General features: G+C 37.0%; 1 protein-coding gene across 1 annotated transcript in view; it reads left to right on the plus strand.

Moving 5' to 3' along the window:
* Uchl3 (ubiquitin C-terminal hydrolase L3) overlaps positions 1-9,111 on the plus strand; it is a 49,756-nt gene extending 40,645 nt beyond the window's left edge. The window contains exons 7-9 of the mRNA XM_036199503.1: positions 3,837-3,912; positions 7,913-7,971; positions 8,889-9,111. Of these exons, the coding sequence (XP_036055396.1) occupies positions 3,837-3,912; positions 7,913-7,971; positions 8,889-8,972 (219 nt within the window). The 3' untranslated portion in view covers positions 8,973-9,111. The remainder of the gene's footprint in view (positions 1-3,836; positions 3,913-7,912; positions 7,972-8,888) is intronic.
* The last annotated feature ends 938 nt before the right edge of the window (positions 9,112-10,049 follow it).

Here is a 10,049-nt window from a genome sequence, read left to right on the forward strand (position 1 = left end):
CTATTATAATATGCATATACATATGGCCTGAAATATCCAGGTTGATAGAATTTCAATAGTTCCCATACATTAAAATAAACTGCAGAATTAAGCAACCACGCTCTTGTCTTTGTGATGTTCTAAGCTACTGAAGGCAATGACTGTGGTTTGACAGAGCCCATCTAGAAATGAAGTATCTGAAAGCTTTTGTGTGTGCCATACACCCATAGGAACTTGTTATTTCTAGAAATCCTTACAGAGTTTGAAGCAAGATGTCTAAATATGCATATATTTTAACATTTAAAAGCAGTTGAATGTCAGATATTCTTCCTTCCCCCTCATTTACCCTTTTAAAGCTGCCTTCAAACTATCAAGTCAACAGTTGCCTTTAAGCGTTTGCTTGCACTGAGTATCAGTATGGTTATCACACAGTTTCCATTTGTGCTGAATATCAACAGACTGCTTAGTATTCTCTCCCTCTTCTTTCTCTCCTTCTCTCTCTCCTCTCACCAGATCACAGAATTTATTTGTTATTTTTATTCATCCATCCATTGATATTTGTGCTTCTCTGCTGTGTTATGTACTGTTTGACACAGTGAGAAATAAAGGTGAATTAGAAGAACACAGTGCAATCTAATACGTTCTGATCAGGAGATCATTTATCTAATTCTAAGCATGAATAATTTCTTCTGTATTTAAAAATTCTAAACATAAATGAGCATGTTATTTGGCATTTCCAGTGTTATGTTTTTGTGTATTGTTGTTTGTTGCTGCATCTTAGTTCCATTGACTTATCACTTTGTAAACATTTCCATAGCATAGTGCTTAAGAACATGGACTGGAGCTGCACTGCATGAGTTGTAGTCCAGGGGCCATCACTTGTTAGTCATCACATGTGTTACTTGACACCTTCCTACTCTGTATTCTTAAGTATAAGATGCAAATGAGCATATAAAGCTACCTGACTGGGTTTGTGTGATCAATTGGCAATACAAATAAGGCATTCCATCCGTGCCTGGTATAGATTAAGTGCCTTATAATTATACCAAACCTTTTTCTCATGTGAAATTTATATTTAGTAATTAATGAATGTATTGATTATTTATATCACTTTTTAGTTCTTTGGGATTAATGAGAAGCCTTCTAAATTGAGGATTTAAAAGATCGAAACCATAGGCAGAACTTGCCAATCTCTAGCTTCTGTTTTTCATATGTGTGGTAGTTGTTTGCTGACTCTTCTTGGACAGGAAGACATGCTGGAACTTGTTGCTTGCTTACTCTTGGGTTTCCTGGAATACTTGTTGGGTAGTTGAATGATTGCAGACATTAGACTCTCAGACTAATGGAGTTGGTCAAAGGATAAAGCTCACCAGAAATAATGAGGTTTTGAGGAAAGTTGAAACATTTACCTTTCATGACAAGTCGGAAGGCTTTCATACTGCTTTTTGTTTTAAGACAGGATCTCGCTGTGCAGCTCAGGCTAGCCTCAGAGTCTTTATCATCCAGCCTTAGATTGTGAGTGCTGCGATTACAGGCATGTGCCAGCACTCTGGGCTTGAGATTTGTATTTTAATGTTCACTTTTACTTAAAGGGACATTGGTGCATAATTTTGATACATTAGATTTGATACTTGCTTTCATTTGTGATGTATAAATATTATAACAATATATAAGGTTTATGTAATGCTTAACAGTTGACAAATATTTTCACAATCTCATTTAAACTTCAAGGGGGTGGGGCTGGAGAAATGGCTCACTGGTTAAGAACACAGGTTGCTCTTTCAAAGGACCAGGGTTCAATTCCCAGTACCTACATGGTGGTTCACAACCTTCTGTAAATCCAGCTGGGGGATCAGACATTCCCTTCTGGCCTCTGCAGGCACTGTATGCATGTGGTGCCCAGACATGCACGCAGAGAAAAACATGCAGACATGTGAAAGAAAAATTAAGTTAAAAAATGAAAATAAATAAATGAAACTCCTGATGCAGTTGACTACAGCTATAAGCTTAATACTCATTTACCTCAAAACAAATAGGGAACCTAAAGCTCCCAGGGATTGGGTCCACATTCAAGTCCCCAACTCCAGTTGAAGTTTTTTAACGTCTAGTGACCTTGCACTTCACTAGCAAATATGAAAAATGGAAGCTATATGATGTTTAGTTCTTAAGGGACATTGTTCAAGTAAATCATTTATGAAAACAATAACTCAAAGGCTTCAGGTGCTTGATGTTCTTTAAAAACTGTCTTTCTGTCAGTATAATGAGATTCTCAGTTAAGGAATTCCTTGCAGCATTTCTGTTCTGTAATGAATTTATGATTTTTCTTGGCTCAGCCTTGATAAGACCAGATTCTCTTCTAGTCACTGATAAAATGATACAAGATTGAATAATCACAAGTACTTTTTTGACAGGGAAGTAAAGAAATTGATTATCATTGCCTTTAAGTATGTGAAGAACCATTAGATTCAAGAAAGACTAGGCTTTTGTTTAGCATAATGGAAAACACCAGGCATATTTTAGCCTCAATATGAGACATGACTCTACAAAACTGTCAAATTAGTGGAATAGATTGTCTCAAAGGTTACTGGCAGTTCCCTGTCAGTAGAGGGGCTGTAGTAACGAGGGTGCAGTAATGGAGTGGTGATAAAACTACGTAACTTTGATTGTACCAACTGTATAATTCTTTAGTTCTAGGCTAAAATGAATGAGAGTTAGTTTGCATATCAGTTTGTGAAGACTTTTTTTCACTCATAACTGAAGGGAAATAATTTCAGAAGAATAAGATTAAAAAAATCATTTTGTCAGTAAACATTTAAAGACATTCTGTAGGCCTTACAAAAAAAGTAGTAATGAATAAAAAGTAATGGTTATTCTGTAACTTTAATTTCTGCACCAAAAACATTCACATTTAACTATTGAAAAATATATAATTATTTGAAGGTGAAACCTTTGGAGTTATAAGATAACTGTGTTACTTAAAATATATTAGGTAATAAAAAGCATAATTTGATTTAAGCTACTTGGAAATTTTTGCTTCATACAATGAAGTTCTGTATATATTTACCTGTGGTTGCACTTCATTTTAATTTATTTAGAATTGGTAAATAGCTAACACATTTAATATATATCATAAGATGCCAATTTGTGTATTAACTTTACCTAAGTGATTCAAATGTCTAAGAAATGTGAATATTGCTTGTGTAAATTGAGTTTGAGAAGCTTAGGAAAATGGAGGTATACTTAAAAAAGCAAGTTGTTCATTAAAAGTGAAAGAAAAGGAAGAAATATAGGTTATAGCTTATTGTATGTTATTTTTTCTTTCCTCCAGTTATAATCATTAGGACTATTTCCTTACATCTATTCATTTATAAGCTGTTTGAATCTAGAATGTTTGTTTACACTGCATTATTCAAAACATGAGATTTTTAAGTTCAGGCAGTAGCCCACTTTCTGGTGTCCTAAAATTTAACTTCAAAAGAGTTCCTAACTTCAAGGATTAAGAAAAATGTTTTAACATTCATATTTTTAAATCAGTTCAGTCATTCATTTCACTAAACGGTGTACATTGTGCTGTGCACACGCACAGCATCTTATGCTGGACAGGGAGAGTTCCAAGTTAAATGAAATGCTCAGTTTCCAGATTAGGTGAGACTGAAAGATGTGTTTTCCTTGTTGATGGTGAACATGATGTCACAAACATACACATGGCCACTGTGCATCATATCAGTCATTTGCTTTGAACCATATTGGATAAATGTTGTCTTCTGTCAGTTGATATTATTTATGTACACTTATTTGTACTTGATTGATTTGCTTAACTACTAATATACATAATATATTTTTCCCTCCTATTCTAGGCACCAAGTATAGATGAAAAAGTAGATCTTCATTTTATTGCGTTAGTTCATGTAGATGGGCATCTCTATGAATTAGGTAAGAACTATTTTAATTTATCCTGGGGAGAAAAATGACCAGGCTTTACTTGTTGTAAATGGGACTGTTCCCACTTTGTTTACTGAAATTGATAAACAGTAAATATAATGTATAATCAGAGATTATAAAAGTGATGTTGTCATTGAAAATGAGAGAATTTACAGAGAAGACAGTAACATCTAAGAGGTTTGGAAAACAACAGCGAGAAAGGAAGAGTTCTAGGAAAAACTTAATGGGGATGGCTGGAGAGAAGGTTCAGGAGTGGAGAGCGCTGGCTGCCTTCCAGAGCTCCCAGGTCCAATTTCCATAACCCACAGGGTGGCTCAGAAGGCTCTGTAACTCCAGTTCCAAGGGATCAGACATGACACCCTCTTCTGGCTTCTGCAGGCACCAGGCATGCATATGGTGCACAGACATATATGTAAGCAAAAGACTCATATGTAAAACAAAGTAATAATCAAAAGACAACCCCTCGCTGGGTGGTGGCAGCACACACCTTTAATCCCAGCACTCAGGAGGCAGAGGCAGGATCTTTGTGAGTTCAAGGCCAGCCTGGGCTACAGAGCCAGATCCAGGAAAGGTGCACAGCTACACAGAGAAACCCTGTCTCGAAAAACCAAAAACAAACAAAAAACAAAAACAAAAGCAAAACCTCTCAATTTGATTGGTCAGATTATTCTCTGAGCCTAAAGGCTTATGGGGAATTTATAAGGAAAGATATACATCAAAACTAAGCTCAGGCTGGAGAGGTGACTCAGCATTTAAGAGGACATGCTGTTCTGGCATAAAACCTAAGTTCAGTTCCCCGGCACCCCTATCAGGCAACTCCCAACCTCCTATGACTCCAGCTCCAAGGGATATTGTACCCTCCATCAGCCTCTATATGCATGTGTTCATGCACAGGTACACATACACACAAACACACACATATATTAATATTTTAAAAATATATAGAACTATATGTATTAAAGATTAGAGTTTTTCAAGTGAGTTTAAAGAAGTTGAAGAAGATGAAGAAATGTAAAGAAAGCCCCAGTCTTATAAGCATTGTAGAGAGTTGAGAAGGGTGCAAAACAAATAAATATGCATAGTTGCTGATTCCTTCAGCAGAAATTGGTATTACCCCAACATGAGTGACATTAATGGTCCTAATAAGTTCAAAAAGAATGTTGAGCAAGTCAAATAATTCATACTGAGTTTGTGAATAAGAATAGAGATTAAGAGAGTACAAGCTTTAAGAAAACAGTTATTTAGAAATCACTATTGGTTCTTGGGATTGTACCTAGGACCTCATATATTCGAGGCAAGCAGTCTGCCACTGCGCTCTCCATCCTGTGTAATCTTGTTTTTAGGACCATCTGATTGTAGGGTGATGCAGGTGATTCCTACAGGACAGTTGCTTGGCAATGCTACTTACTTACTCTTCAAATAGATTGTGAGGTTAACTGATGAAAAAGACCAAGTTATTTCTGGTTTTTAATCATTATTTCTTTTCCTTGAGGCCTCAGTAAGTTCCTAGCATATTTAAAAATGAATCACTTCTAGATAAATTAGAAGATTGAAGTTCAGTGGTGAATTCCAAGTAGACAGAATAAGCAGACTTAAAATATTTTAACTGATGTATCACTGTCTTTTAAAAGTAAGCTTGAACAATTGTATCTTTGGAATAATTTTGGATACTTATGGAAATTAGAGCTTCCATTTACCTTTCTTCTAGGTTTGTCAGATCCTGTTAGTATTTCTGAAACATTGGAAAATATGTTATAGATATGATGTTGTAGTATCCTTTAATAGCTCTTTATGTATTTCCTTAAAGAGGTGGATACTTTTCTGTATGACTGCCATATGAAATCAGCATTGATGCATTAGCACCTAAGGATCTGGTTATGCGTTTATCACAGTAATGCCATTTAGAGGTTCTGAAGTCAACCCAGGACTATGGCCCTGTTCTGTGTCTTTGTCTCCCTGAATCCCAAAAGTTCTTCAGCCTTTTATTGTCTTTCATGTCACATTTATTTAAGGTGATAGGACTTACTTACCTACTTTTAGATTTTCCTTCAGTCTGGGTTGTCTGCTCTTTCCTCATGATTTATGCATTTTGCGCACGAATATAACAAGAGTGATGCTGCATTCTTCCTAGTGCATTGGGTCAGAAGGCCATTTGCCCATTTCTGTCATTTTTGATGTTAACTTTTGTCACTTGGTTTAGTTAATATCTGTCTGGTTTTTCTACTACAATGCTAATTAGTAATTATTCTATGTTTTGTTATCCCTCTCTTCTTTTTAGATAGGGTGTAACTATATAGCCCTGGCTATCTTTAAAATCACAGAGATGTGCCTGCCTCTACCTCCCAAGTGTTGAGATTAAAGGTGTATGTCACTGTGCCTGGCCAGTGGTTACCATTCTTAACAGATATATAAAAATAGTCCAAGCCTGGTGGTGCAGGCCTGAGATCCTAGTACTAGGGAGGCTGAGGCAGGACGATCATAAGTTCAAGTCTTACCTGGCTTACAGAGTGAACTCAAGGCCAGTCTGGTCAATGTAGTGAGTTTCTACCTCAAATTAAACGAGGATCAAGGATGGAGCTCAGTGTTTTCTAGCATATTTGGTGCACTTGGGTCAGTCCCCTACCTCACAACATCAGTAGCAAAATCCAGCTGAAGGTCGGCTGTCTAGCACCTGTGCTATCTTTGCTCTAAACTGATGTTGAATGAAATAGTATATAGTTTCATTTTGCTCATTTTCTTTGACATCTAAAGACCAATTATTTAATATTTACTCTTAATAGGTTGATTGAAATTCTACATTATTTTAAACTGCTGCCTATGAATGAAAATTATTCAGGAGAGTTTATTGCTTCACTAGAGTCTAATAAGATATCAGAATATAAATGATACAACCCAGGGAAATATACACATTATTTATTACTGTTACTGAGGGGAAACCTACATTGTTTTGCTTTTACATAAAAATTAAAAAGTGAACAATACAGTTGTGTGAGGTAGACTACAGTGAGTATAATCTGTTCTTCCAGCAGCAGGACAGAGGGGCTATCAGAATGAGCAGTTGCCACAACACCATTTCATTATTGTGTTTGTTTTTGAAACAAGATCTCTCCATGCTGGAAGTTATAGATTTGGATCTAGATCGGTTCACTTGATTAGCATTGGCTTTTGTTATTGTGGACTTTTTTATAATGTTGAAAAGTACTAGCTTATTGAAGATGATTGTGAATTTGCATAAGTAGTCCTAGGTTGATGAAATTGTTGCTTTATGTTATTTTCATTGATGGTATTCAATTAAGTCACAGTTGTATGACTTTTTCATTGAGAAAATTATGCCATTCTTACATAAAATCTTCTGATTTAGCTTTTTAAAGGTAAAAAAGGTATTTGCATCTTTAGGAGTAAAAATGATTGCTGGACAGTGGAGGCACATGCCTTTAATCCCAGCACTCAGGAGACCAAGACAGGCACATCACTGAGTTTAAGGATGGCCAAGGCTACACAGAAAAACCCTGTCTTGAAAAAGCAAAAAAAAAAAAAAAATTATTATGGGCCAATTGGGATTTTCTTTTGTAGGAACCTATACATAAAGCCAAAATTGTTATTTGAAGATAGACATGCCTAGTTAAAATGTACATTGTAAATACAGGGACCATTCAACAGTAACCCAGAGAAGCCCCCCAATGCATCAAGGAAAGAAAGTGCAGCAGTGTAATGTGCTTATTTGAAATGAATAAACCAGAAGCAGAAGCCTCTGCTTGGGGTTGGTGTTAATCCAAACTCATACTTTTAAGTGTAAATGGTATAAGTATACTAATTGTGATATTTGGGGGAAGCTAAAACCATAGGTTACATATTTGAAAGTTCTTGTTTTAAGATGGATTGCTTAAACTACTTAACTCTCCTTGATTCACTGTAAGAGAGGAAATGGAAGGTAAGATACATTCTCTGGTAAAAACAAGGAACAATTTACCTATTTGTCTATTTTCCACAGATGGACGGAAACCGTTTCCAATTAACCATGGGAAAACTAGTGATGAGACGTTGTTAGAGGTAACCGGGAAAGAACTGGCCATTTCAACCTCCCTGACCTTCTTTAACCTTCTTGAAAGATGACTGGAAGTTTTTTCTTTTGTGGATGCTTCTGGGTCCTTGATCTTTTTAGAAAATCCCCAACCAAAATTTTGAATTAGTCTTAAAACTATGCAAGCAAGAGGCTTCCAGAGCTCTGTCTGAGCAAGCTGAAGTTTGAAAAAGATAAAAATGAGTTGCTCATTTTTAGGTCCTATTCCATTCAGTCCAAGATACCATTAATTGTGACTTGATCCTAATTTTAGAGATCTTTTAGTGGGAACAAGTTATGTGGTTTATTATCAAGGAATTATGTAATTTTCAGGTTAAGTTTTTTTTTTTTTTTAATTTTGTTTAGATCTCAGACAAATTCTTGTTATGTAAACAGTACTGGCTGGCCTGGAAACTGGCTGTGTGGACCAGGCTGGCCTCGAATTTGAAGAATTCTGCCTACTGAGGATTGAAATTAAAGGCTATATTGCCATGCCTCATGGGTTAAAAGGTTTTGAAAACCCCCTCAAGGAAGAATATTCATCAGCTGGGTTTCATAGCAGCACAGCTAGTTGGAAAAATTAGAGAAGAGAATGGGAGCTGACCTGCCTGACTACAGAGTGAGTTTAAGATCAGCCTGAACAACTTGGTGAGAGTGAAAATGGAGCAGGCACAGGCTTGAGTAAAGTGCTTGCCAAGACTCTAGATTTGATCTTCAGTCCTGGAAGAAGCAGGCGAAGGTGGTGGCAGTGTGTACTTTATGCTAAGCAAATGAGTTTGCCACCTGTTCATTCTTTGACGTTTTTAGTTTTCATTTCATTTTGGAAAAGAAGTCTTCAGTATAAAATTAGTGAGAATTAGAAAAATACAGACTTTATAAACTGAAAACTTATGCTTTCCTCCCATAGGATGCCATAGAAGTTTGCAAGAAGTTTATGGAGCGCGACCCTGACGAGTTGAGATTTAATGCAATTGCTCTCTCGGCAGCATAGCTTCTCGACAGAAACACCAAACACTGTATTATCTGCAACAAAAGTTACATTTCTGCTGCCATAGCTAACTCAAAATTTTTGATATTTTCATTAACTTGACTGATTAAACTTTATGTGAATAAACTTTGACATTACCTGTGTTTCTTATTGTTTTTGCTGCAACTTAAGGGTCAGTTCTTTGTTCCTTTTCCCCTATAACAGATTTATCTTGTTGCAGTACTGGCAATAGCCTTCTTACTCCTTTGATATTTCAAGAAGATCGTGTTTTAGGACAGAGGCACACTTCCCACCCATAGTGGGAATGTACGTTCTGTTTTATATGTATCCTTATGTGTGTAGAAAAACCGTTGTTGAGCATTTACTTGTAACAGGGTGGTAACTGTTTTCGGCACAGGACATAGCAGCTGTGCACGCTGTTGACTGATGCCATGTCACGAAGATCATGTTCTTGTGGTCAGAGGTGGGTAGCAAACACAAAAGGGACAGCCAAGCAGTGACAGAGGCCCCACAGTTAGAGTAGGTTCCTGCTGGAGAGTAACTGAGTGCTCTTTAGGTCCTCTTGATGAGAGGGCCTCTGTGAAAAGTTGACCGAAGCTGACACCTGAGTGACAGAAAATTATAAAGTGTGGGTGGGCAGGAACAGGAGATAATCATCTCAGCATCTTAAAATTGTGATAGGACCCGCTAGAAGGGTCCACTGGCCTGCACATAGGAAGTGAGGAACGTAGCAAACAATGGGGTCAGAGAAGGAAGGAATGGGTGCTGCAGAAAAGGGTGTTAGGATTTACCGCCATTGTGATGTCAAGTCATGGGGGTTTTGAGTGGGAGAGAGTGAGCTGATTTGATTTATAACTTTGGAAGATCATTCTGATAACTGTGGCTTCAGGATAGAGACAGAAGGGCTTGTAAGAAGCCCACAGAGGTAGCTCAGTGAGAGGTGCATTGGTGTGTGCTCGAGGAAGGAATGACTCAGGAAGTTTTCAAAGACAAGTAGACGGCTCTGAAAAGGTGGGAGAGTGTCTACAGAGTTGGTTACTGAGATGAAATCGTTTAGATGTTTGCAGCGGAGGGCCTACT

This window comes from Onychomys torridus, chromosome 9, assembly GCF_903995425.1.
Source record: "Onychomys torridus chromosome 9, mOncTor1.1, whole genome shotgun sequence".
Classification (NCBI taxonomy): Eukaryota; Metazoa; Chordata; class Mammalia; order Rodentia; family Cricetidae; genus Onychomys; species Onychomys torridus.